At 59.5% G+C, this 27,124-nt stretch overlaps 2 protein-coding genes across 3 annotated transcripts; both read right to left on the bottom strand.

The window, feature by feature from the left end:
- Positions 1 to 541: 541 nt before the first annotated feature.
- On the bottom strand, positions 542 to 16,981 carry TRIT1 (tRNA isopentenyltransferase 1). Its single transcript, XM_080379855.1, has 11 exons — positions 16,770 to 16,981; positions 10,132 to 10,272; positions 9,595 to 9,693; positions 9,231 to 9,379; positions 8,192 to 8,334; positions 7,810 to 7,921; positions 7,146 to 7,258; positions 5,930 to 6,007; positions 4,031 to 4,140; positions 3,577 to 3,694; positions 542 to 1,184 (listed from the first exon to the last, which is right to left on the bottom strand). Exons 1-11 carry the CDS (start codon positions 16,941 to 16,943, stop codon positions 961 to 963), a joined length of 1,461 nt encoding a protein of 486 aa, XP_080235981.1. The 5' UTR covers positions 16,944 to 16,981; the 3' UTR covers positions 542 to 960.
- A 2,257-nt stretch (positions 16,982 to 19,238) lies between these two features.
- MYCL (MYCL proto-oncogene, bHLH transcription factor) lies at positions 19,239 to 26,903 on the bottom strand. Of its 2 annotated transcripts, XM_080379867.1 has the most exons (3): positions 24,134 to 26,903; positions 23,497 to 24,012; positions 19,239 to 21,083 (listed from the first exon to the last, which is right to left on the bottom strand). In XM_080379867.1, the coding sequence occupies exons 2-3, from the start codon at positions 23,978 to 23,980 to the stop codon at positions 20,524 to 20,526; spliced, it is 1,044 nt and encodes a 347-aa protein (XP_080235993.1). In that variant the 5' UTR covers positions 23,981 to 24,012; positions 24,134 to 26,903; the 3' UTR covers positions 19,239 to 20,523. The 2 variants fall into 2 exon arrangements, with proteins under 2 accessions (XP_080235993.1, XP_080235992.1); XM_080379866.1 differs by having other exon boundaries at positions 23,497 to 26,903.
- Positions 26,904 to 27,124: the final 221 nt, after the last annotated feature.

Raw genomic sequence — 27,124 nt, 5'->3', positions numbered from 1 at the left:
ACCCTTCCCAGGAGGAACCGTCTTGATTGCATTCGCCAGGAGAATTCCAAATGCCCTGGAAAAGGCTCTCCCGGTTCGGCCCAGAGCGGCACTCCGGGAAGCGCAGTGACACAGACGGTGCTCGCGTCCTCCAGGAATCCTCCAGGAACAACGCCGCGGAGAGCGATGGACGCAGCACAAGGAATGTGCAGCTCAGCAACTCGGATTTAAATGTGGGACCGGCTCCCACTGCCAAACTACAGTGTAAACCCCCGGGAATTCAGCTTTAACTAGGACAGGCTCATCTGTTGCAAACTTGATGAGATCATTCCCAAGTTCCTGTTTGACAGGTGCCAGCTCCTTCTGCACCTGCTGCTGTGCACAGGGATCAGCCTCCACCGAGCTGGGAACATCTGCTCAGCTCCCCCAGAAGCTGCAGCAAAGGTGACTGGAAGAAGGAACCAGGTCTGGAGATCCTGCCCTATGCCCAGAGCAGGGAACCTGGGCCAGGTGGAAACAGAGAGCAAGAAAACCACGCTGGTTAATAGGGAGGGGAACCCACAATAATCTTGCAACTTTATTTCCATATAAAAGGGAAAAAAAAAAATAACCCTCTCCACAATAAAGGCAGTAAGAGCTCACTCAGCTCCGGAGCTGCACTCCTGGCCAAGCTGGAGGAGCGCAGGGGATTTCTGTCCCCGAGAACGCCAAGTTTGCATGCCAGCAGGATCGGCTCAACCATTCCGAGGATAATGCTGCGTCTCTGCTAGGAATTAGCACTTGGCATGGGTGGATGCCTCCAGCAGCCTTGCCCCGGGGCGCAGCCCTTTCCAGGCAGGGCTGGGGAAGCATGGGAACCCGGCGCGATGAGGCCACATGAAGAGGATCTGACGCAGCCGACAGCCTTTGGCCATCACTTACACACCTGCCTCATCCTGAAATAAAAATGACTCGGCTCGTTCGGTTCAAGGCCACCCAGGACTAAAGCGCTTCCTCGCCGTACAGGTGGCGGCGCGGCTGCTCCCCCTCGCCAGCTGGTTTGCAGGCCGGCGGCAAAGGCAAGCGGCTGTCCTCCTCCGAGGTCTCCGCACCCCCACTGTCCCCCGCACCCCCGCTGTCCCCCACAGTCCCTGCAGCGCGGCTGGTGGCCTCCAGCTTCCTTCTCTTCTTCACGTGGTGCAGGTGGGATTTGGATCGTGTGTGAGCTGGGGGAAGAGGCGAAGGGAGCATTTAATTCTGGGGAATTTGGGGAAGGGAACACCCAAGCCGATCGATCCCCCGTGCAGTGCAGAGCACCCTCCCTTCCCACCCTGCCGCACAACTCATCCCAGCGGGTAAGTGACCTCCCAAGCCCTGTCCAGGCCATTTCTCACGCCAAACTATCAGGACTCAGCGAGGGACAACCCTTCCAAGCCTTCTGACTCCAGGAAGGACGGGGAGAGGGAAAAATTCCGGTCCTGTAGAAGATTCCAGATTGTCAGGACCCAACCTCCCCAGCAAGTCTGCTCCCAACCAAGACACGATGCCTGGGAGGAAGGAAAAGTGTTACCCAAGAGGCGGCACATCGCAGGATGCGGGTGAGGTTGTGCAACTCCCCAGCACCCCGTGGAGCGCTGCCAGGATCATTTGTAGGCGGGATGCCCGCACCGCAGCACTGGGGATATCCTTCCTGTACAGCCACAGAGCGGCTGCAGACGGAGCCTGGAGCATAATTATGCTTTTGCATAACTCCAGGGCAAGGCCCCCAGCTACGAGGGCACTTCTGCAGGAATCAAGATGGGAACAGAGGCATAATCCCAGGGTTGCAACTTGTATTGACAGCGGGGTAGCAGGAGCTGCATTTCTGTTTGAAATCACATAGTTAAGGACAGCAAAACCTCCCGTATCAGTGGTATCATCTAAGTAGAAGACGCTTTATCTAACCAAACCAATGTACCATCTTAGCAGGGTGGTTTTGCTATTTCTAAGAGATCAGAGCAGCAATTAAAGCAGCAAACTTTTCAGGCAGGGCCTTAATTAAACGAGGGTATGTGTTCACTGAATCAAGGCCCTCAGGCGTTTTCCAGTCATCCTTTTCTGCCAAAGGATGAAATTACACGCAAAGCTGCTGCTTTATCACAACGCTGTAGGGTCACCCTCTGCTTGAAATAAAGTCTCACCTCTTACAATTTGTTGCAAGCAACACCAAAGCTTACAGGGGCTGGAAAAAGTGCCGATCGCTGCTGCTGTCTGGGCAGGTGTGCTCTTTTAAGTCCACACAAGTTGTAAAATTAGATAAAATTTTAAAACCTTCCAGAGCCAGTGGGGTACTGGGAAGCAGTTCCCAGAAATATCTGTAACTTGACTTAAGAAAACAGACCAGATTGCAGATCGACTCAGCTCCCACTACTGTTTTCACTTCCCTTCGAGCTTTTACATTTTGCAGTTACAAGTAACACCCAGGTTTTGGACCATTTTTCTCCCATCCTGTGGAGATCTGACGCAAACTCAGCTGGATGCAGAGAACAACAGCTGGTCTCGGTTGAGAAAGGTATTATCATCTATCAGAATCTGGGATGAAATCCCTAGAGGATGTGTAGTTGCAGCTGTAGTGTTTGGGGGGATCTTGAGGAGCTCTCACGCGGTCACAAAACTTGCTGGACCTGGAAGGATGGCACGGGCCCCAACAGCTTTCAGAGTGCTCTAGTTCTGGAGTAGGTAAAGCTCCTTCAAAGCACCTCCGAGCTGAGACTGGCTAAAATAACAATCAGACTGACAAACCCATCTCACTGCAATGAGCTTCCCATTCCGAGCCAGCTTCCATCTTTGCTTTCAGCAGTCCCCCGCTCAGCAGGAATAAGCGACTCATTCAAATCCGACAACCAACAACCTGGAAAATTTATCTTTGCATTGTGTCTGCATATACTGCATTTGGGTGACACATGGAGATTTACCAGTTTCATTTCCGCAGCCAGTTTCTCCACTACTTTTTGTTTCTGGTTCTCAGCATGAGCCTCCCAGCACAGATAAATTCACTGAGTTAATCTGATTCCAGCTGAGCTCTTTTAAAGTAAGTCTATTGGAAATAGAAAATCCCTTTCTATTACCATTACAGCTAGGAATACTTTTGAAAAAAACCCAACACATAAATAGGAGATATTGGAGCAGAACTGAGCTATTAAAAACATTTTTAAACTTTCGTTTTACACAACAAAATTTGAGAAGAAACAAATTTGTTCTGTGCTTTTTGACAAAGTATTTGAAGCGCTGCAAAGGACTGGCAGCCCTAAACACAGACAGCTCTGCGGCTCGATGCTACGTATAGATCCCCGCGTCTGGCGTGACGGCGGAGAGCGGCAGTGTTTACCGGGTGCCGAGGAAGGGGAGGAAGCCCGACAGATGGCTGCTGTGGCACAGCTCCTGCACCCCCTCTGGGCTTGCAAATGGCTGCTTTCATACACGGGCTGTAAACAATCCTTGAAAGCCCAAGATCATGTGCCGAGGGTCACCCAGCCAAGGAAGCTGCTCTGCTTCGGAGAACTGCCTCACTCCATCCCTCCCACTGCACTCCCTGCACCCCCTCCCAGGTCCTCTCCTCTCCCCCCTGCCAGATCCTACCTGTCCACTCCCTGTCCCCGATGATGACTCTCTTGCAGAGCTCACACACGCGATGACTCCGTTTGTTCTCATTTACATCATACTCCATCTTCACAGGTTCCGCTGGGGGGTCACGTCCCTGTAGATTAAATAATGTCTCCAATTGGTTTCTGCTATGAGAAATTGCTTGCCTTTGTTCGCTTTGGTTGAGTTTGGAACGTGAACCTGCCATACCCAGACACTAAGGCTAGCAGGACAGACGCTGCAGTTTTATCATGCAAGACAAGTACTGGGCATTAGGAGAAATTTTCAGCGTAGACAACTCTCCGCCACTGCAAGGAAAGCCCAAGGCTGGACATGTAAGCAGAGAGCCCTGCCCGTGGGAGACACTAAGTGCCAAGTTATGGGGCCCGCGGGCTGCTGAGCAACCGGCTTCTCAGCCACGGCTCGTGTGTTAACTCCAGTTGCCCAGTACCTGGATGAAGCTCTCCACAATCTCCAGAGCAGGTTTCAGCACATCCTCCTCCCACCGCAAGACATCAGACACCTCCAAGCCATACACCGGGGGCACGTTGGGCCCGGGACCTAGGGAGACACAGAAGGGCAGGTCACTGCCAGACCCCCCCCAGCACCGTGTCCCAGCACCCACGGGGCTATGCTGTGACCAGGGGGATCTGCTTTTTGCTGCCTAGCTGTCCTTTAGCACTCAGAAACGGCACCAGCTTTTCCAGCACCAAAATATCCAAAGATCTCAGCTGGGGGGGGGGCGGGGGGGGCACCACCCTCACAATACAGCAAGAACACGTAAGAACTCAAGCAAGCACCTTCACAGTTGTCTGCCTTCAGGGGACAGCGTTACGAAATCCAAGCACCCCAACAGCCCGTCACAACAACAAACACTTCCATCACAGCCGTGGTCCACAGGAGGCTGCAGCAGATCAAAAAGCGAGATCCAGGCACAAAGCCATCACACAAAGCCTACAAGGAGATGCAGGCATGGAGTCTGGATGAGGAATCTGCACGTGCAGGTTCCCACTCAGAGCTGGAATCGCTGGGGCGGCTGCAGAGCCCATGGCAGGAGATGCTATTTTATAATGCCTCGACCTGACGAGGCACAGTTCCAAAACGACCCCTTCGGCCTCCCCCAGCCCGGCACGAGGGCACGGGGGGCTCGCTGCAGCCCGGCCAGGGTGAACCAGCTGCAATCAGAGCGTGCCCGCTCCCCCCAGCAGCACGGCCGCCCTGCCGCGGCTCACCTGCCCGCAGGCAGCGGGCACACGGCCCCGCTCGGACAAAGCCACCAAAGGCTGCCGCGTGCCAGTCTGCAGCAGGTGCTGCTTTTTATCGCCCCGACCACAAACAAGCTCCCGACAGGGCCGATCTGAAGCACACCTGCCACCAGAAAGGTGAGCCACAGCCCCCCAGCACACGGCTCCAGGAAAGCTCTTGCACCTCGTTCAAAGCCTGTCTTTTGAGTCAAGTTTCTCCCTGCTTTTTTTTTTTTTTTTATTATTATTATTTATTGTTGTTTTGCCCCTACCAAGCACCTTTCAACAAGTGCCCGGCTCCCAGCTGCTGCTGCTGGCCCTGCTCCAGGGCCGGGGCTGGGATGGGGAAGTCCTGCTGGCTCCCTGCCACCGTGGTGAGCACGGCCCAGGCTAAGAGCAGCCAGCGGGCTCCTGCTCCTAATGTGGAGGGCAGCTGTCAACTGGGCTTTTCGCCCTGCGCCGGGAGCATATGTGGGTACGTGGGGAGAGGGATCGTGCTGGGCACCCCCTCCCGGAGCCCCTCGGGAGCCGTCAGCAGGACAGGCTGCAGGGATGCTGTAGCTATCATCATCTACTGCTGCCCAGCACGGGGCTGAGCCTTTGCAGTTTTGTTCTGTTGGGGGATCAGCCATCCTGATGGCACTTCTGTGGGGAGGGGAAGACGTTCCCAGGCAGCCAGGGGTCCAGGGGACACAGGAGCTAGCTTCCCGAGCCTCTGGGCAGAGAGGCTGTGGGCAAGATAAACACGGGCAGTGCTGGGCAGGCTGTCTCAGAAGGGCCGAGCGGCTGCTTTGCAACCCAAACATGCGGCAGGAATCAGGGCAGAGCCTCCTGGATGGACTGGGACACGAGGTGCCTGTGGCTCCTGGAGGGATCTGCTCAGGGGCCAGGCACCTACAAAGCCAGGGCAGCCTAGGCCAGCAGGAAGAATCCAGGCAGGATCGTCTGATCCCTGCCAGATTCCTGGCTCCCCCAGCACACGCTGCCCCCCAGCAGCGGAGCCACCTCTCTCCTCTCTTGAGCTGGGAGCAGGGGACGCGCTGAGAAGGGACGAGAAGAGACGCAAGAACAGGGATGGCGAGGTATGGCAAGAATAGAGGACTTACGTCTCAGGAAGCGGTTTCGGACCCATTTGTTCTGCCTCCGGGCGTATCTCTTGGTCACCTGCTTCAGGGCCTGGATCCCTTTGAAAGAGAGGGATTAAAAAAACCCCACAGGTTAGCGGGACACCGCAAGCTCAGCTCAGAGCTGAGTGGGAAGAGGCTGTCGGCTCCAGTGGGGCAAAATCACGCAAGACAGAAGTTTGTGCCGGATGGTACCAAGCTCGCCTAAGAGAAGTCTTTCTACTGACAGCCTGAAGGTCTCCAAGCCAGCAGTGAGAAGTGAGCATCACGGCCAAGAGACCGAGCCCTGCCAGACAGCACAGGGTCAGCGGCAGCGCGGAAGAGCTGGACAAGGTGTCCCAAAACCTCCGCCCTGAAGCTTTTAGCAGGTAGGACAATCTGTGCAAGGGCTGCAGCACTGCTCTCGTAATGCCTAACCGAATGCTTCCCTGCCCAAACGGAGCCCAGGACTGCTTGTCCTACCCAGAGGGGGCCCAGAGGACAGTTTACCGCTGTACAACCTTTCAATATTTAGTACCAGACTTATCGTATCCCTCCATAATCGTCTCCTGGGCAGACACAACAAGCCCCTGCTGCACCAGACTTGTTTTCAAGGCTTTTATCGTTTCTGTGGTTTCCTCAGCCTCCACCTCTGCTTTGCACTGAAGATCGACTCTGCCTGGGACCTTCGCCTTACTGAGAAGCAGAGCAGCTCCCTCTAACAACAACCCGTTAGTCCAGACACTCCAGAACAAAATATGCCATCAGAGTGCATCACTATTGACTCATGCCGTGACCCGCTAGATCCCCAGATTCCTTCCCACCATAATACTGCTGAATCAGATCTGAGTTCCACTTTGTTCCTTCTTTCTAGCCCTGTTCTCCACAGCATTCGCACCCCAGCTGGGATTCCACCACCCAGGGCACTGGTGGACCAGCTCTAGATCCCAAGTCATACTATGCCCAGTACATCTTGCAAGGAGACCTGGGGGAAGGGAGGGAGGAATTGCTCTGAGTGGGCTCAGAGAAGCAATCCAGGCACTGGGAAAGGAGTCCCTGCCCCTCTGGGCTGGCAGAAGCGGAAAATGCAGAGAGAAAGCTGCAGCTCAACCCCAACAAGACCTGCCCCAAGGTTTTAGCTTGGTCCAGACCATCACGCAGCGTCACCTGGGGCTGCGTGGGGCTGAGGGACGCAGGGCATGCAGGGTATCCCTCTCACCTTTTTGCAGCAGCAAGGCACTTGTCTCGGGTGAGCAATTCCCCTCGCTGATGAGGTACTCGTGGAACTCCTTGAAGCCAATGGACTGGAAGATGCCGTGCTGGTAATCCTGCCTGGAGAACAAGACAAGAGGAAGGGGTCAAGGCCATCTCCTTCAGAACAGCGGGAGACCTCAACCCTCCCCAGAACAGCTGAGGTCCCTGCGTCTCACCCTGCAGGGACCTCCACAGGTGACACAAGCACATGGCCTCAGGGGACAAGCCAAGCCATGCACACACGGGAACACACGCCAGTGCCCTCAGTGCCACCTCATGTCAGCTTTGTCGTGTGAAGGCTCAGGCAGCACCAAGTAAATTTTATTGAATGGACATGTCACCACTTGGCAGCTATGGTCCGGGCAAAACTAATTCAACAGAGACTCTGCTGCTTGACCAACCCTGGTCTCAGGGTTCTGGCAGGGAAGGCCAGGAAGCGCTGGAGGATCCGGCTGGCTCAGACCTCTCCGCTGGCGCTGACGGTGCCCCCCCAGAGGCAGGCATCCCTCCTGCCTGCCGGCCCTGCTGCAGCAGCAGCGGTACACTGGAGGTGCTGCGGGCAGGGCTGGGCCCTCGCACGGGTCTGTAGGCGGGAGTGGGAGCAGGAAGGGAGCTGCCTTATCACCCACCGCTTCGCAGCCACCTTCTCTCGGTTGTAGCGCTGGTGGAAGTCCCGCAGCTCCTCCAGCAGCCCTGCAGCCAGCATGTCATCCACCCGCTTCTCCAGCCGCTGGTCCAGAGCTGGGAGGAGGAAGCAGGACACGCTCAGCCGCTCGGAGCTGTGCCCTCGGGAGGCCCACAGCTGGACAATGTGCAGGACATGCGGCACTGCCAGCCTCCCCGCCCACCTAAGGAAGGCAGAGCCCACCAGGCCAGGGGAGCGAGTCCTCTGTCACGCCCACTGATTCCAAAGGAATTGCTGCCTTCTTCAGGGATGAGGCTGGGGCAGCAGCAGGGAGGCAGCCCTAACCTTGCATCACCGTACCCAGCCAGCCAGGAGCCCACTCTCACCTGCCTGGTCTGCATGGAGCCAGAGGATGCAGGAATGTGGGTATTTCAGGGGCCCACCTAAGGGCCCTCCACCTTCCTCCTCCTGCTGCTGGTGCAAGATTTCACTATGGGGGATCCCCATCTCTTCAAACACTTGGAGGCTCCTGTAAGCAGAGACAGACAGAGCTCAGAGGCTGGGTGAGGATGAGCTTTTCCATTTCCCCAGCAGCCCTGGGGGCTCCAGCAAAGGGAACCGCAGACACTTGCTGAGATCCAACCCTCTTCATGTAGGGGGGAGGGCAGGTTTCTGCCCCCTCCCGTGCCCAGCATCCCAAGCACACCCAGGTCCTGGGGGTGCAATGCAATGCAGAGCACAGTGACGGCACCCAAGGAGCCCAGAGCACAGCCACCCACTCCTGCCTGGCACTGGGACAAGCCCTGCAGGGGACGGGGTTCTGGCTCCAGCCCTGCCCTTTCCAGCCAGGCAGGGCTGCAGGGAAGGGGCCAGCGCTGATGCTGCGAAGCGTTACCACCAGCTCAGCCCAGCCCAGCCAGGGAGGTGGAGAAAGCTGCATGGGGTGCCCAACCCTCTGTCCCCCTGCACCGTGCGAATGGGGTGGGCGGTGTTCTGCTCCCCCCGGGCCAGGGCTCGGCTGGGATGGGCCCACCAAAGCAGCAAGCCTGGTCTTGCTGCCGTGCTGTTCCCACAGAGCTCAGCTATGTTACTCAGCCAGCACGGCAGCTTACTCTTTAAATAGCTCCAGATAAATCCTGCTGCTGGGGCACTGCAGCGGGAGCAACCCTGGTGCACACAAGCCAGGAGCAATGCGCTGTCCTGGACCCCAAAGGCAGTTCAAACTGGAGGTTGTACGGCCAAAGGTCTCAGATCCCAGAGGGCTCCCCAACACCAGTGCTCCAAGCTCCCCACGCACCTTGCTAAGAGGCTAGGAGCACCCGCCTGGGATGGGAGAGCCCTTCTTGCCACATTCCCAGGCACACAATTCCCTCAGGAAGGGGCGCCAGGCCTTGGCACCTCCTGCCCCTGGCATGCTGAGCTCACCTGGCCACTTTGCGCTTGTCGTGGGGGTGCAGCTTGGCTGCCATCTCTGGGTCTACCTGGCTCAGGCGGCGATGGAGCTCAACGCTGTCCAGCTGCTCCAGCTCCACTTTCCGGTCGGTGAGTGGCCCGGGGGCTGCGCTGGCTTTCTCCTGTGGGGTACAAGGCAGCCCTGAATCAAGCCACTCATCCACGTGCAAGGCCAGCACGAGCAAGAAGATCCCCCAGACCCAAGGGGTGAATGAGGGGGCTTCTGGTTCTCCTTGCCACACTACCAGGGGGAACACCATGCCTGGTCACTGGAAGCCTGCCCCCTGAACAAGGGGCTCACCCTTTCCCAGAGGGATACACAGAGCCCCGACGGTACCTTAGTGTTGATAAGGACCTTCCAGAGCAGGGACTCGATGTAGTAGTTCGTTCCTCCCACAACAATCGGGATCTTGTCTCTGGCAAAGATATCTTCAATGTGTCATCGTCAAGGAGCGTAAACAGGAATGCACAGGAGGGTGGGAGGGCTGTGGGGAGCAGCAGCCTGGGGCCCAGACGCTGCTCTCCCAGCCCCACGGAGCTGGTGAGGCTGCAGGACAAGGTTATATATAGGTGTCCTTCATCTCTCACTACCCTCTGCTACCTGTCTCAGCTACCACCAAAACTCAGGGACACCCGGGGACCGCCAGGCAGGGCAACAGCCAGCTCAGCGCTGCTGCAGTGCAGCAGAGATCTGCCCAACCAGCCCTGAGCATTAGCTGGGTAAAAGAAGGTCTAAGCCCCTCTTGCTAGCAGTATTCTCTGAAAACCGGGGTTAGCTGCAATGTGAAGAGCCCAAGATCCCTCTTGCAGGCCTGGCTGTGGAGGGGGGAAGTCTGTATCTGCTCGGCCAGGCAGGCTGCAGCGTGAAGGATATCAGAGCCACAGCTTTGTCTCTGAAATCCACCACTGTGTAGTTAGAGACAAGGGGATCCACAAAGCTGATCATGTGGTGTCTGCACAGACGCTGCTCCTGGGGAGAAACCTTGTTCGTGATGATGTCCAAGCCCTTGTACACCTGGGGGAGAGAAGAGCCTGTCGTTCATGTCTGTGTCCCAAGAAATCCCCACCGACTGCTGCTGCTCCCACCACGCACAGCCCCTGCCTGTCCCAATCACCCTCCAAGCCCTTGCTGGTCTCTGGAGAAGCAGGCAGCCCAGGCTGGGCCACACACCCCCCGTTCAGGTGCAGCAGCAGGAATCTCACCAAAGCCTGCTCCCGCCAGGGCCAAACTGCCTCTCTCTGGTGTTTGTTCCTGCCCATGGGAGACGAACCGTGAGTCTGATCGCTCATGACTGCTTTCCTGGGCTGATATAACCCTGCAGCTCAGGATGGAAAGGCTGATCGAGCGATCAGAGAGCGGTGCCAGAGCCCGCTCAGCAGAACCAGCCAAGGCTGGCTCAGAAGCACGGAGCTCCGAAACAATGAGGGTAGCTGCCTCCAAGCTGCCACCTCCTCATCTAAAAGCTCAGGTGTGCCTCTCTCCAAACACACGGCTCCAGTACAGCACCGAGTTCTGTTTAGGAACAAGAAGTGCTGCTTCCCGTAACACGCAAAGATCTCTGGGTGCAATATAAAACTTCATGAAGCCTCCTAGACACACACAAACTGTCTCAGCTCATGCACACCCTGAAAGCCTGGTGTACTGCCCACTGCCTGTTATCGAGCCAACTTAGATGCGGAGGGGAGCAAAACTCATCGGCGCAGGTCACTGACCCCAGACACTGTCCTGCACCAAGGTGCCCAGAGACAGCGGTGAGCACAACCAGCAGCATCTCGCTGCTTCCAGGTGTGTCTTCAGTCTCGAGTTTGGGATATACAACCTGGGAGAGCACAGCTGAGAGATGCTGGTCCTCAGCTAGACAGCTAAAAGCAGAGCAAGAAAGAAAAGCCACCCAAACCAACCCCTCAGGAGCATTCTTGGTAAAGAGCCAAGGCAACCTGCGATCCCAGCAGCGAGCATCTGAGCCACAGCCCAAATCCACCCTCCAGGCTGCATAAAGCAACAGCCACAGCCCAGCCCGCAGACCCAGGCAGCGCAAGTATCAGAGCCGCCCCAGCCTGGCACCCCATCCCCACGGCTCGGCTGGGTCCCGTGAGCAGAGCCCTTTCAGATGAGAGCATCTCTTGCCCAGGAGAAGCGAGGAAGGCTCCTCACGCTGCTCACCATGGCATGCAAACACAACTCCCCTCGGCACAGGGTGCCCCTGTGCTCTGGGCATGCCTGCCAATGGGTGTTGCGAGGCTCCAGAGCGCTGCAAAGGGATCAGAGCGGGGACCGGCACCCCGAGCATGCCGCCCTTCTGCCCAGCCCAGCTCTGCGCCATGCCCAGGACTGAGCACCCTTCGTGCCAGGCGGTGGCTAAGGCTCTGCTTTGTGCTGCAGTCACAGGGAGGAGGTGTTTAACTCTCAGCACCTTCCTGCTTGGAGCAGTCTCCCAGCTTGGGATGAACCGGGCTGATGGGAGAAAGGACTGGAAATGGCTGTACTCACTTCCCCCTCCATCACCCAGAAACCACCCCAGCCAGAGGGCCAGACTTCCAGAAACAAATTTCCCCTTAATCCCCTCTGAGAAGCTGCCAAGCCTCCAGCTGCAGCACGGCCTCCACCGGGCCCCAGACAGAAGGACAAGGTGACACAGAGGTGACCCACAGGCAAAAGGCACGGAGCGGCAGCAAGGGACGATCCGAGGTTAGTGGAGCAGGGAAGCCCGATCCCTGCCTGGAGCAGTCATGCGAGCTGCTGGGGCAGCTGAACCGGCTGCAGCTCGGCAGGCACTCCCCATCTTGCTCAACTCCTGCACTTGGTGCTCCGAGGGCAAGGGCCAGCTCCTGCTCCGGTCCCTCGGCGGGGAGAAAAGCTCGCCTGGGGGCAGGAAGCCAGGCAGGAGCGGGAGGGCAACCAAATGCTTTTCCCTTCTGCCCTGCAGAAACCCAGCTGGCTCCAGGGAAGGAGCGCAGACAAGAGAGACCCAAGAGGGAGTTCTCTGCCAACGTGCCCTGTGGCTGGCTGCAGCCTATCGATCCCCATCCGTCAGCCAAGCCCGGGCTGCGCAGCACCATTCAACCCAGGTCTCCAGTCTGGCGCTGGAAAACCTTTGGATTTGGTGAGCTTTGGCTCAGTGCCTTCTCTCTCCCAGCAAGGGCCAGGCCAGTCCAGCCCTCCCAACTCCTCCAACTCCCACTCGTCTGTCTGAAATCCCAGTCAATACAGAGGGAGGCTCGGAGGCAGCCGGGAGCTCCCAGTGCCCTGCGCCAGCAGAGCCAGGATTTACAGTTCAGGCTCCAATCCCCCAAGGTTCTCCTGGAGATTAACCACCAAGAGCCTCCCCAAATATCTGGCAACAAGAGGAGGAATGCGGCGTCAGTGTGTGGGCTGGCAGGAAACAAAGGCGGCCTTTTACACACACCCAGCAAAGCCCGGAGAAGGTTTCCACCAGCTGGCTGTCGGCAGGGCCTCGCACCGAGACGTCCTCCTGACACTCATTTCTATTTTCAGCAAGCGGCTCAGATAAGCCTTTGTTGCTTTCTAAGGCCCCAGAACAGATTAGCGGCAGCCCGGAGCAGCAGGCCTCTGAGACGGCAAATACAAGCCGCGGACTAAAGATGCTTAGCCTTGACGGCATCCTCCCACCTCTGCTGCTGAAACCCCCGGGCAGGTCACCCCACAGCGCACAGCACGGTGCTGGCAGGTCAGCACCGTCGCCCTTTTGAAAGGGTGGGGAAACTGAGGCAGAGCCACAAGCACCAGCGATCCTCAGGATCCCGTGAGGAGCCTCAGCCCACAGCCTGGCTCTCCCAAACCCTGGCTCTGCCACCAGTTTCATGCACAATCCCAAACTCCGTCCCTTTGTCACCATCTGCACTAGAGGGGGAAAGGCACTGTCCTTGCCCTGAGCGCAGTGTAGAAGGTGACATGATGCCTGTGTCACCTACAGCCAGGAAGAGAGTGAAGATTTCACGGGAGCCAAGGGATGTCCCAGCTGGAGAGGGGCATGGAGGAGCCAAACCAAGCCAGCGGTGCAAGGAGAGCACGACTCGCTCCCCGCCCTGATCCCTGCCAAGAGAAGGATGTCAGCAAAGGCTCTTTAATATGTCCTGACTTGACATATTAACTGGCAAATGTCCCCAGTGTGCTACAACAGCTTCCAGAGAAGGACTGCATCTCCACTTCCAAGGGTGACATCCAGAAGGGACAGTGGGATCAGGAGCGGACGGGGCCCTCCAGCAAGCTGGCACCAGCATCGCTGGATGCTCACTGCTCAGCCAGGGACTGGCTTCACCTCACCTGGCTTTCCCAGGGAATGACTTACTCCTAAAGGAAACTCACTGGGATGACAAATGGCAACAGAAAGGCCAAAAAGAAAGATTAAGAGGCCATCAGATTAACCAGAGCTCCTGAGCTGCACGCAGGCAGCAGCTAAGTCTGTAATTTGACCATAGTGACCCACAGTCATGACAAAAATGCTCTGGAGATAGAGGGGTGCCTGTGTGTGGGAACAGGTGGGCTCGGGGCTCCCCGGCCCCTTCCCGAGCCTGGCTCCAGCTCCAGCTGCTGCCCAAAACGCTGCCAGCATTTGTCAGAGCTCCACGGAGCTCGCGCGGGGCGCAGCGATGAATGGACAGAGGGGGCCGAGGGCGACATGGCCGCTGGCAGCTGTCAGTCGAGAATGAGCAATGGGATTTTTAAAACCCAGCGACTCTTCCACAAGGACACCAGAGCCAGCTCTGCTCTGCGTGGCAGAGGGATATGCGGCGGGGAGACAATATTCCATGGGAACAAAGCCAGAAAGAAAGCAGACCCAGTTGGCTGGCTGCAGCCGCCTAAGCGGGGCACGGGGGTTAGTGGAGCATGGTGGGGGAGGCGCAGACACGCACTGCTTGAGGCTGTGCCTTCAGGCGGCCGGAGCTGCGGAGAGGCAGGGCTCCCCCGCCTCGCCGCCCCGAGAGGCCACGCTGAAAGCACGCTGCGTTATGGGATAAAAGTAGCAGAGCTACTCAGCTCGCTCCACAGTCACGCTAGAATGAGATTAAAAGGAAAGGAGGACAAGAGCCACTCGAGCCCAGATGCCATTGGGCGCCTGCAGCCAGAGTCCTCCCAGCGCCTGCATTCCCATAGTGGGACCTGAAACAACCAGAGCACAAAATACACGCTTCAAAACATCCACCAGCATGAAACAAGAATTCACAGCACGCCAGTCGGCTCCAGCTACGTCTGCAGAGCTTGGGATGCAGCAGGAGCCTCGTGATCGCAGGAGTGCTGAAGTTAATAGCTGCTTCCCTGATATTAAAGCCTGCTAGGCTGGTGGTCACTGCGACATCCAAGAATCTCAGCATTTACGGTACACAAACGTGCACGAATAACCAAACAAAAGCTCTAAGGCTTGTCTGTATCAGGAAGGTCAGCACTAGTAAAACCACACCAGCAGAGCTCGTCTCAGAGACATTTCTGATGCAGACACTAGAGCAGTGTAACCCGCCTTGGAAACTTAACAGCAGCCACCTAAAAGCCACCCCATCCCAGCCTGGGTTTGCAGAGAAAAGCAGCCCGCAGGCAGTCCCACCGGGCTCAGGGAGAGCAAGACGGACCTTCATTAAGGACTCGCAACACCAGCAATGCTTGACGGTTCACAACGGCTGGGCTGGGCAGCCGGGAGGGCAGCTGCCCACAACCAGGCAGCGTTGGACAGAGCTTCTGCGTATCACATGAACGTTTTGTCCCTGCAGGGTTTTGTCAATTCAGCTCCGATCTCAAACACTCTTTCTCCAAGAGCTTAAGGAAAACATTCCATAAAATTACAGCTTTCTGATTGCTTGCTCCAAATGCAGGAGAGGGAGTTTTTAAGTTCAGGTCTGTAGGATACAAAGTGACCAGCATTGGCCATCTAGTGAAGGAAACGAGGTGGCCGTAGGACAGCAAGAGTCGATCTCTGAGCAGCACAAAGGGCAAGGGATGTTGTTGGCAGAAAACACCTTTTTAAAAAGCGCAATAAATACGTTAAATGTTAACCTTGATGGAAAGTTCAGGCACTAGAGAAACAAAACAGTGGAAGTGTTGATTTAGGAAAGGAAAACATTTTGCTGAACAATAACAAAATACCTGTGGTGGCTGAAATCTACATCTTGTGGCAAAGCTCTGGTAGCTGAACACAATTAGGACTGAAAAAACGAGACTCAGCTCCTCAGCATGTACTGAGCCTGGCTGTACAACTGATATATTCCATGCTGCCACTTGCGGTAAGAGACAAGACCACAGAGTCTGTCACTGGCAAGCAGCAAATATAATTTTTAATATTCTTTCCCGTATCTCGTTGATGTCCCTTTGCTGGTGACCAGGGAGAGGAGCACTCAGCTCCAGCTGCCATGTCACAGCCTCACACTGTGCCCACAAACAGGCTGGGGAAGGCTGCTGTCCCCCCTGCCCTCCCAGTTGGGACACCCCCCTCCAGCTGCCGTTTCTTAGGCAGGACCCACAGGTCCCCATGGTCCATGTCGGCAGTTCTGCATCTGCGGGGGCAAGCCCTGGGTATCGCTTACTATCGATCAACTCCAGCTGCTGTGTTGCCTTGGTCAACTGCTCCTTACACCTCCGCATAGCTTTATTGTGGGTTAAAATTAAAACACTCTTTGGTTTCCTTTGAAAAGCTGAATTTATTGTGGGGGGTCTGAACAAACCCAGCCCTACAGTTCTGGTGGTACCACCTCGTTCGGGGCTAACAAGCCAGGCCAGCAGGCTTCCCCCGGCCAGGGGGCAGCTGTGACACTGCTCACCCCAAAACCAGCAACTGGCCATGGGGACGGGGCGGTGGGCGCACACCGAGCGGGCAGGATCCATCCCCGCGGTGCTGCCCACAGGCAGCTGGCCACGGGCCCCGGGGTCCCCAGGCAGGCCCAGCTGCAGCCCCGGGGGCTGGGCCCCTCTGGGACGGCCCGAGGCTGGTACCAGGCCGGGTCCCCTTGCAACACCCTCAGCCAGGCCAGGGCCCCGCCGGGGATGCCGGGCCCAGCTCCGGCCTTCACAGGCCCCACTCTGGCCTCCCTCCATCCCCGGGCCCGGCTCCAGGTTCCTCGGGGCCCACTCCGGCCTTCCCCGGGCCCGGCTCCGGCCTTACTCCATCCCTGAGCCCGGCTCCGGCCTTCCCCGGACCCCGCCCCGGCCTTACTCCGTCCCCGGGCCCCGCTCGGGCCTTCCTCGGCCCCCAGGCCCGGCTCCGGCCTGGCTCCGGCCTTCCTCCGTCCCCGGGCCCGGCTCCGGCCTGGCTCCGGCCTTCCTCCGTCCCCGGGCCCGGCTCCGGCCTTCCCCAGGCCCCGGGCCCAGCTCCAGCTTCCCTTAGGCCCGGCTCCGGCCTTCCCCAGGCCCCGGGCCCAGCTCCAGCTTCCCTTAGGCCCAGCTCCGGCCTTCCCCGGGCCCGGCTCCGGCCTTCCGCGGCCCCCGGGCCCGGCCGCGCCGCCTCCCGGTGCCGGGCCTGCCCCGGGCCCCCCGCAGGCCACCGCGGCGGCCAGGCCCGGCCGTACCTGCATGGAGTCGGCGCTGACGATCTCCCCGCCGAGGCGCAGCCCGAGCTGCAGCGCCAGCGCCGACTTGCCGGTGCCGGTGGCGCCCAGGATCACCACCAGCGGCCGCGGCGGCGGCGCCCGGCCCCGGCACAGCGCGGCCGCCATGGCCCGGCCCGGCCCGGCGGCTGCCATGGGGACGGGCGGGCGGGACGGGGGCGGGACGGGGCCGGGGCTGCGGACGGGGCCACCCGCGGGGAGGCCGGGGCCGGGCCCAGCGCCCCGGGTCCCTCTGCCAGGCGGGGGTGTCCCGCCTTCGGCCCGGGGCCTTCCCCTTGCCCCCGGCCCCGCTGCCCGGCCCCGGCCCTGCCCTGCCCAGCCCCGCGCCTCCGGCCCCTCTTGCCCCCCCCCCCCCGCCCCCCCAGGGCCTCACACCCGGCCCGTGCCCACGAGTGGGGTTCAGCCCCGTGGTACCTTTTTGTTTTTTTTTTTTTTTTGGGGGGGGGTAGGATGGGATGAGAAGGACGCTGTTGCCATAGCAACGGGGCAGGAGGCTGAGGGGGGCAGTTGCCATAGCAACAGAGAGGCGCGCGTTGCCGTGGCAACGGCAGCCTCCATGGAGGCTCGTCCTCCCCATCGCCACGGCAACACGGGGAGATGGGGAGCCGGCGACTGTCTCCGTGGCGACAGAGGGGAGGCGAGGCAGGGAGACGGTTGCCATGGCGACAGCGGGAGGAGGGTACCTCAGCCTTGCCGCTTTCCCTGGCAACACACATCTTTTGCCATAGCAACAGGGAGCAGGAGGCTGCGGACCGGGGAGGGGTGCGGGCAGCCAGCCCCCCCTCGGAGGGGAAGGGATTATCACCGCCTCGGGAAATTGTCCTAAAAATTTGCCAGCCCAGGCGTGAAGGCAGCCCCCTGCCCGCGGCATCCCCGGGCCGGCGCAGGCTGCCCCCCAGACCCGGCGCGGGCAGGAGCAAAGCTACGGTGGGTGGGAGAGCAGCGGGGGGGGGGGGGTATGGCAGCAGAGGCAAGGGGGGCAGCGGCCAGGAGCAGGGTGCGAGCAGGGCGACGCGCATGAAGAAAATAACTGTCAGGGTTGGGAACGCTGGATTGTGATGGTTACAGCCGGCACTTGCGAATCGCAGCACTGAATGAGCAAGGAGGAAAAGCCCTGCTATTTTATTCGCTTGATAGCGCTGTCAGCCTGTTTTCCTCGTCCTTACCGTGGCAACGTGAGAGGAGACATCTGCTTTAGTAACCAGGGAACTTTCAAGTATATATATATATATTTATGTATGCAGGCTTTAAGCAGGAGAACTCGAAGGTGTGTGCAAAACTGCAACTGTTCCCCGGTTTGATTTGAGACCAACTTACATTTTCCACTGGTGAGGGTCTCAGCTCTGGCCACAGATCTGCAACATCATTTCCAAGAAAGAAAAATAATTTTTTAAACATCCTATGTGCCTTCAGCACGAAAAAGAAAAAGCACACTTTACTAAAAACCTTATTGGGAGGGTCACCTTGAGCTGAAAAAGGACACCAGTCTGCCAGTGTCGGTGCACATATAACAAAAATAAACATCTGAGGGATTGGTACATCTGGGCTTTGTTTGCTGCACACGGGCGAGGTGTCGGATTTAGGCCACCCTGCTCCATGTGTAAGCTGTGGTTCCTGCGAGCAGCTCTTAATACAGCTCAAAAGCACTTTGACATGGCGTGATGCAACATGCAGAAAGTATGAAATGTTGCTGGAACCCCAGGGAACAGGTATTTAAGAGCTTCCGTGCAGAACTGTTGCTTTTTAAGGCTGCCTTCCCCCAGGTGATTGAGTCTCCTGCAGCAGCAGCAGCTCTTTTCTGACTTCTCAGCGGTAAGAGGATCCCGTGTCCCTCCTGCATTTAGAGCAAGACTTTTGCTGCCAGTAGGAGGGAAACCCAAACGCATTGAGTTTGGGGACAGCAGGGAGGAGGCACGCAGATATATATAATTTCACCCACTTGGCAGATCTGGGTATATGAAGTTCTCTGATGCCCCTTGAAGTGAGCAGATTGCATTCTCCCTCCCTATAGGGTTACTGCCAACCACAGCCCCATCCCCTGACCCACAGGGCAGCAATCGCCCTACACCAACTGCCCTGAGTCCCATTAGGGGGGTTTATAATTACACCAAAGCTTTCTCTGAGCCCAGCGTGGGCTTTCTGCCCCTCCTTGCCAATAAAATCACTTAAAAGGACGAAAAATAATCCAGGGGATTCATTTCTCTGGCCCCACCACCGTAACCGCTTCTTTCAATCGCTGGGAGAAAGTCAGGACAAAGAGCCCAGTCTTGCTGGCAGCAAGGCAGCCAAGCCCCGCTGCAAAAAATACATTTTTGTGTTGGGGACACCCCAAAACACAGCAGCCAAGCCAGCCCCCCACCCTCCCCCGGAGCATCATGGCACAATGCATGGAAACCCACAGCCGCCTGCATGGAAAAAGCCAACCCAGGCTGTTGCAAACTTATTTATTTATGAAGTGTGAGGTAATGAAGAAAGTGCTAAATCCGACCACAGTGTTAACTCTAACTGTTCTCAGCAGGTCAGTGGGGAACCCAAGGGTGCCATCCTGTGGGGCCACCCCTGCCAGCACCCCAGGAGGGGACAGGGGACTCTGTCACCCACACACCCCACTGCAGGTTGGGCAGCAGGAAGCCTTGAAGGCAGCACAACACACACACCCCCATGCACCCAATCTGCCCCCTCCAGCCATGCTCCCTGCAAAGCCCAAAGCTTTGCTGGGGAATTTTAAGCAGCTGCTTGTGAGGGGGGCACTCACAAGAGTGGGAAAGGGGGTCACAAGGGTGGGAAAGGGGAAAAAAAAAATCCCCCGTTATTGCATATGGGTGGTTTGGAGAGCTGCAAGGGGGGAACTGGCCTCCGCAAGGGCTCAGCTCAAGGGTCCGGCAGCCCCTTCCTGATCTCCCTAAAGTGCAGCAGGACTGAGCCCTCCCCTGCAGCAGGACCCCCCCCCCCTCCAAAAGAAAGTTTTTTTATATATATATATATATATATATAAAAAAGCAAACTCTTTACCAATACTTCTCAAAAAGTGGTACAAAAATACAGTATAAAAACACAGTATAAGACTCGCAGTTACAGCAGCAGGTTCTAGAACATAAAATTCAAAGACAAGCTACTGCGTGAAGTGGTAAGAAAGTGAGGTACGGTCCAGCCGAGCAAGGGGATCGCCCACGGAGTGTTGTTAACCCTGGGTAGAGGCATCCTGCTGTCACCATCTCCGTGGGGATCCATCCAGAGACGAGCCCCATGCTGGGCTCTCGGTGTCTGCCTCCACGAGCCAAAGCAGACCACGGTCGCTTGGGATTTTTAGGGTGAGATGAATGCCCAGGGCAGCTCTGAGTGATGCTGGTGGTGGCAAACAGCAGAAAGGGCTGCAGGGGCTGCCGGGGAGGGGGAATAGAGCCTGTAAATTGAAGCAGTCACTTGAGAAAGCTTCATGGAGGGACACACACAAGGGAAATCTTGCAACACCCAGTGCCAAGAAGCCAACGCCACGCAGGCAATGCCGTAAAGGGGGGACCCCCCTCTGTGGCCCCCATTCCTGCAGCCAGGAACTGCACCGCAGCCACCCCACACGCACCCCACAGCGCCCCATGTGCTCCAGCCCCCTGGGGCCAACAGTTCAACAAACAACCGGAAAAAAAAAATAAAAAAATGTGCAAATTGAGAGGGAGCCAGGGGGGTCGTGGGGACCAGGGTGGGGGCACATGGGGTGCTAGTGCCCCTTGAGGTGAGCAATCCGTTTGAGTAGCTGGGTCTGCCGCAGCCGGAGCTGCCGCTTCTCAGCCGCCATCCTCCTCTCGGTACTGATGAGTGACTGCAGGTACTCGGAGGATTTGCTCAGAATCACCACTTTGGGTGTCTTGGGGCAGCTGGCGAGCCCGGGCACCTGGTCCCGCAGGGCCAGGAAGCGCGAGCGCAGGTCGTTGCGCCGCTTGCGCTCCAGATAGTTGTGGTTTTTCCTCTTGGCCACGTCCTCACTGTCAGAGCCAGGGCTGTTGCCAGCTTTTGGCAAGCTGGGCTCAGGCAGCGTGATGGCAGGGGTTGGCTCCACGGTGCTCAGTGGCTCATCCTTGTCCTGCTGGGGTGGCTCTGGTGGGGGACACGCATCTGGTGGCGAGCGAGCGGCATAGTTGTGCTGCTGCTGGTGGACGGAGATGTGGAAGCGTTTCATACAGGGGTCCAACGGGTCGGCGCGCAGCGTGATGGTGACCGGCTTCCTCAGGCTGAGCGATTGTCTCTTCTCCACTGTCACCACATCGATCTCTTCACCTTCTGCACAATGGACATGGCAAAAAAAACAGAAAAAAAAATCCCATCAGTTGGGAGCCCCCCAGGTCACCCCTCTTCACCCTGCAGGGGCTCCCTACAGCCCCTGAACAATGTCCCCACTGCCATCCCACAAAAATCTGCTCATGCACCCCAAAGCCACTACGCAACCTCCAGAAGGGATGACACTATTTAAGTGCTCTTCCAACACCATCACACTGGAAGGAGCTTTCCCTCTACATTCACGTGCCCAGTTCCCCAAAATTGGATGAGGCTTCACTTCTGCCTCGCTTTGGTACCACCAGCAACATGTGTCCAACAAAGGATCATCAAGCAAGGAACACCAAAGCCCACCTGCCCGGAGGGACAGGAGGAGCAGGATGGTGGGGACCTGGGGCAGCTGAACTCCAGAGCTCACCCAGGTCGGGCGCTTTCTTGGTCCATTGAAATTGTAAATGAGGGACATGGGGGCAGAGCTGCCTATTGTTCCCCTTGGCTGCAGCTTCCCACTTCGGTGACTTGTTACTTTTCACAAGTGATAAACCCCATTCAGGCCAGGCTTCCTGGGGCCAGAGGGGACAATCCCCACCCCCACCCCGGTGCTGGCAGGGAGAGAGAGGTGAAGGGGTCCCTCCAACAGGCTCAGTGAACCTCAAAGGCATCCCAAGCCCAGCTGCCAGCGTGGGGGAGGTTATCAGAGCTGGGAACAGCAAAACCTAAATAACGCATAACTGAACCCAAACCACCCCTCCTGTTGGCATTGCGGTTGCCCCATGCCAGCAGCGGGGAAGCTGGTCCCTGGGGACAGAGCGGTGACCGGGCCCCACAGACCCGCGCTCCCTTTAGGGATGCGCTTACACCTTTTTCTTAGGTTTTGGGGGAAAACACAGCTGCTCACTAAAGGTCCCCCAAGATGCTCAACCCCACCTCAGCAGCACCACCGGCCCACACCCCTCCTGTGCCAGGGCCACTGGTGGCCGCAGGGGCTGGGCTCCAGGGCACTGTCCTGCTTGTGGCCCCTGACCCACCCCCCCCCCGCCTCTGTGGGGCTCTGCCCCATAAGCCCAAGCCACCCTGCTACTGGAGCTACTGGGGGGGCGCTCACTCCCCCACCCAGGCCGCGCTCATCAGTGTCACAACGCACCCGGTCTCAGCCACGTGTATATACACGCGCGCGCGCACCCCCAACCCACCCACCCCCCCCGCGCCACTCATTAATAAAAGTCGGCACGAGGGGCCCCGCCCTCCCCAGCCGCCCATTGGCTGCCTGGCGGGGCCGGCCGGCTACCGCACCACTCCATTGGCCCCCGGCCCCGTCCATCAGCGCGGCTCCTCTCATTGTTTGCAATCTGTTGCTTTTTGTTCGGCTCCCACGTGGCGCGGCCGGATCCGGACCGGGACCCACCGGCACCGGGACCCCTGCCGCCCCCCCCCCCCCCCCCAATTTGGGTTAAGCCTCTTAACGCTCGTGACCCGCTTACCGTCCCCCGGGCTCCTAATGGCATTAAATCCCCGTCCCGCGCCGTGACTCACCGGCGCAGGTCGCTGCCACCGGCAGATTTATTAACGGGGTCACGGCATCGCGTCAGCGCCTCCCACGGCAGCCGAGACCCCCCCGCTTCCGTGGGAGCGGGGGAAACAGCGCACGACCCTCGCGGGGGCCGCGAGTGGCTTTGGGGACACCCAGATGGTTTATTTTTTATTTAATTAGGGGCTGAAAATAGGTGGCCGCGGCCCGAGATGCGGGGGGTGGCGCCTCCTTGGCTGGTGGGTTTCGGGGGTAGCAACTTCCCAGCCGGACCCTCCGTGTAAATACGACACACCCCCCTTCCCACGCGAGACAAGCAGGCGCGCCCCGAGGGTGGGCTGAGACGTGCCCCAGCTGATGGGGGCTGCTGCTGCCCGGGCCACCGGGCTACCGCCGCTGCTCGCCAGCCTCCCACCCCCGGGAGACTGTTTGCCTTGTGTCCCGAGGGAATCCCGTCGCGGGTGGGCCCTGTGAACGTGGAGGGGAGCAGCCGAGGCTCGGGGCCGGCAGCCGAGCGCGCTGCAACACTCACAAACCCCAAACTTCCCACGTCGAGCTGCAAACTCGCCCCTCGCCCACCTGCCCGCGACGCTCCCGTGGGGCCGGGCCGAGCGAGAGGGACCCCCAGAGCCCCACGCAGCGGCCGGGGGGCTGCCCCACGCACCCTCCCGCGAGGGGCAGGGGCTTCCCGAGCAGAAGCCCCTCGGGCAGGGGAGCAGGGGACCCCCCGCTTTGTTCATGGGGTCGGGACCGGGGCTCGCTTGGAGCCGCAACAAAGGGCGGGAGGCGCCCGACACGCACATGTGCGGACACGCGTGTCCCCCACGCGTGGGCTGAGGCGCGGGGGGCCGGGGGCTGCCCGCAGCGCGGCCGAGCGCCTCGATCCCTTACCAGAATCGCTTTGGCCCTCGGATCCCGAGGATGCGGGGATCTTGCTCTCGGCCAGCGGGCAAAGGAAGACGGCGGCGGGATCCACGCACTCGCTCACCGAGCTGCTGAACCCCAGATCCTGCGCGAAGGAGGGTTTGTGGGGGGTGGCCCTCTGCGTGCCCGTGGAAAGTTTCTCTGTCATCGCCTTCTCCAGCCTCTCCCGGGCTGAAAACCCGCTCCACATGCAATCCTTGAGGATGAAAGCGCTCAGATTCCCGAAGATCTCCCCCGTCCCTATGAGATACTCCGGCTCTTCCCCGGCCAGGCAGTAGCGGGAGAGCCAGCCGGAGCGCTCCTCCGCCCCGGGGGTCCCCAGGGGGGACAGGGGGGGCGTGGGGACCAACTCGAACTTCTTCCAGATGTCCTCACTGGGGGCCGTGGAGCGGTGGAAATCCTCCTGGGCGTCGTGGTCGTAGAAGTAGTGCTGGTACGAGTCAAACTCCATCTCTGCATTGGGGAGGGGGGGGGCGGCGGAGCCTAGAGGGGGGCCAGAAAGAAAAGAGGGCATCCCCCGCCCGATCTGCAGTTCCGCTCAGGAAAGGGGCACCCCCAGCCCCATGGATGAAGAGGGGCAGCCCCCCACCCCCGGTGCACCCACCTGGCGGGGCGCTGCGGGGCGCGGCGGCACCAGCCACCGAGCCGGGACGGCGGGTGCATTGTTCCCCCCCCGCTCTTATAGCCTGTCTGCGGCGCGCGGCCCCGCCCGCCCGCCAATCGCCGTGCTCTGATTTGCATAGAGGGCGGGAACGTGCCCTAATCCCCGCCCTCGGGGGGACACGGTGTGAGGCATACCGCGGCACCCCCAGCCCCAGGGTTGCCCGGTCCTGCTAACGGGGCTATTAGCCAGTGGCCACCCCGCGCGTCGCGCTGGGGGACCCTCGCTGCGCCCCGCCAGCCCCCGATGCCGTCCCTAGCCCATCAGAAAGGTCAGGGCTTGTGGTTCCCCCCTCTGCCAGCGCCAAGGAGCAGGGGCTCCTGCAGGGAGATTTTTGGCCACTAGCCACCAGCCTGGGGACGTCTGGCTGAGAGCGATGGCAAAGCAACCTGGAAAAGCGGGGACAAATCACAGGGAGGCATTGCGGGCTGCCAGAGACCACCCCTGAGTGCCCTTTCCCCCCCACCCCCCACCTGGCTGTCCCCCCACTGCCCGCTGGGCTCCTGGGCTCACTCCGGGGCATTGCCACCTCCCTCCACTGCAGCCACCCGTTGCTGCTGCATGGCCGTTCCCTGCGGGCACAGGCAGTTTCAGCCCCAGGGAAGCAGTGGGGTCACTTAGCGTTTGCGCCCTGCACAGGGTGCCACCTCGGGTGCCACCCAGAGGCACCACCACCCCAGTCCCAAAGCCCTCACAGGCCCAGCTGGGAGCTTTGCCCCTCTGGAAGCCACCAAGTCCAGCAAAGAGGTGGCTAAAATCAGGAGGGGCCATGGGAGTGCCAGAAAAGCAGTACTGGGGGACATGGCACTTCACTCTGCATGCCAGGGACATGGGCTGCAGATGGAGGAAGCACGGGGGCTGCAGTGCTGCCCCTCCCCAGGCGCTGGGAGCTGCCGGGGAAGCCAGGAGCAATGGGCCGGAGGGAAGCCAGGGATGGCCTGGGATGCAGCAGAGCTGTTCGCGCACACACAGCTCCCACCAGCAGCCCCATCACGGCTGCTCAAACTCAGCTGTGCCCGTGTGGCACCCAGCACATCCAGCCTTGGGGTCCGGAGAGACATGCTGTGTCCTCAGGGACCTGGGCAAGCCCAGCAGGATGCTGCATCTCCCCATGCCAAGGTCCTTCTAGGAAGGGCAAGAAATGCTGTGAAAACACGGTGAGGCTTTCACTTTATACACTAAAGACTGTGGCGGCATTACGCACACACGTGCTGTTACAAAGTTCACCTGGGACCAGCAGATTCCCCGCAGCAGCGTGCGCTAACCCACCCCAGCCCCCCCCTCTCACCCCTCAGTGCAGTTCTGGCCACAGGATCTGCCCTGGCTGGAGGCGCTGGGAGCCGGGGGTGCTGGGCACTGGGTCCCCCAGCTGCAGCACCAGCCCTGCAGGGAGCCAACTGCCCCAGTCCAGCAAGCAGCATAGACCAGTACAGCCCAGTGCAGCCCAGCCCTGGACTATTGTGTATGGGGTTTCATGGACCAGTACAGCCCCGTATGGCTCAGCAAAGCATAGCCCAGCACAGCCCAGTGCAGCCCAGCTCTGCACAGTCCTGTGTGGTGCTTCATGGACCAGCACAGCCCAGTACAGCCCAGTACAGCCCAGTACAGCTCAGCAAAGCATGGCCCAGTACAGCCCAGTGCAGCCCAGCTCCACACGGTCCTGTGTGGTGCTTCATGGACCAGCACAGCCCAGTACAGCTCAGCAAAGCACAGCCCAGTGCAGCCCAGCTCTGCACAGTCCTGTGTGGTGCTTCATGGACCAGCACAGCCCAGTACAGCCCAGCACAGCCCAGTACAGCCCAGTACAGCTCAGCAAAGCACGGCCCAGTACAGCCCAGTGCAGCCCAGCTCTGCACAGTCCTGTGAGGTGCTTCATGGACCAGCACAGCCCAGCACAGCCCAGTACAGCTCAGCAAAGCACAGCCCAGTGCAGCCCAGCTCTGCACAGTCCTGTGTGGTGCTTCATGGACCAGCACAGCCCAATACAGCCCAGTACAGCCCAGCACAGCCCAGTACAGCCCAGCACAGCCCAGTACAGCTCAGCAAAGCATGGCCCAGTACAGCCCAGTGCAGCCCAGCTCCGCACGGTCCTGTGAGGTGCTTCATGGACCAGCACAGCCCAGTACAGCTCAGCAAAGCACAGCCCAGTGCAGCCCAGCTCTGCACAGTCCTGTGTGGTGCTTCATGGACCAGCACAGCCCAGTACAGCCCAGTACAGCTCAGCAAAGCATGGCCCAGTACAGCCCAGTGCAGCCCAGCTCTGCACAGTCCTGTGTGGTGCTTCATGGGCCAGTCCAGCCCAGTGAAGCCCAGCATGGACCAGCCCAGCCCAGCACGAACCAGTACATCCCAGCGCTGCCCGGTGCGGTCCAGCACAGCCCTCCCGGTCTCCCCCCTGGCCCCCCCGGCCCCGGGCTCCGGCCGCAGCCACCGGCGGGCGCAGGGCGCCACCTGCTGGGGCTCGGGCAGCGCCGGGGCCCGTGAGGGAGCCCCGGTCCGCGGGGCGGGGGAGCGGGGGGGCACCCTCCGCAGCGGGCACCCCGTCCCCGCTTAGCAGGGCCCGGAGGCGAGCTCGCAGCGGGGACGGCGCTGCTCACCGCTCCGTGCCTCATTTTCCCCTTTGCCCCGGCGGCAGACGGCACGGGGGAGGCGGAGGGGCTGGGCTGGGAGCGGATGCTGGGCTGGTGGCTGTCCCCAGCATCCCCGAGCATGTCCCCAGGGTCCCCGAGCATGTCCCCAGGGCTGTTCCGTCGCTGCTTTCCTTGCTGGCACCGGGGTGCAGCTGAGCTTGCAAAGCTTCGCCAGCTTCGTGAATCTGAGTCAGCGCAGCAGGAGGGTGCTGGGCTTTCCCAGCCACGAGGGTGCTGTGGGGTCCCCACCACGGCTGCAGCACCCTACATGCCCTCCTGACCCATCCAGAGCAGTCATGAGCAC

Source organism: Falco punctatus (assembly GCF_963210335.1).
Source record: "Falco punctatus genome assembly, chromosome: 3".
Classification (NCBI taxonomy): domain Eukaryota; kingdom Metazoa; phylum Chordata; class Aves; order Falconiformes; family Falconidae; genus Falco; species Falco punctatus.
This window is presented reverse-complemented; position numbering and strand designations above follow the sequence as displayed.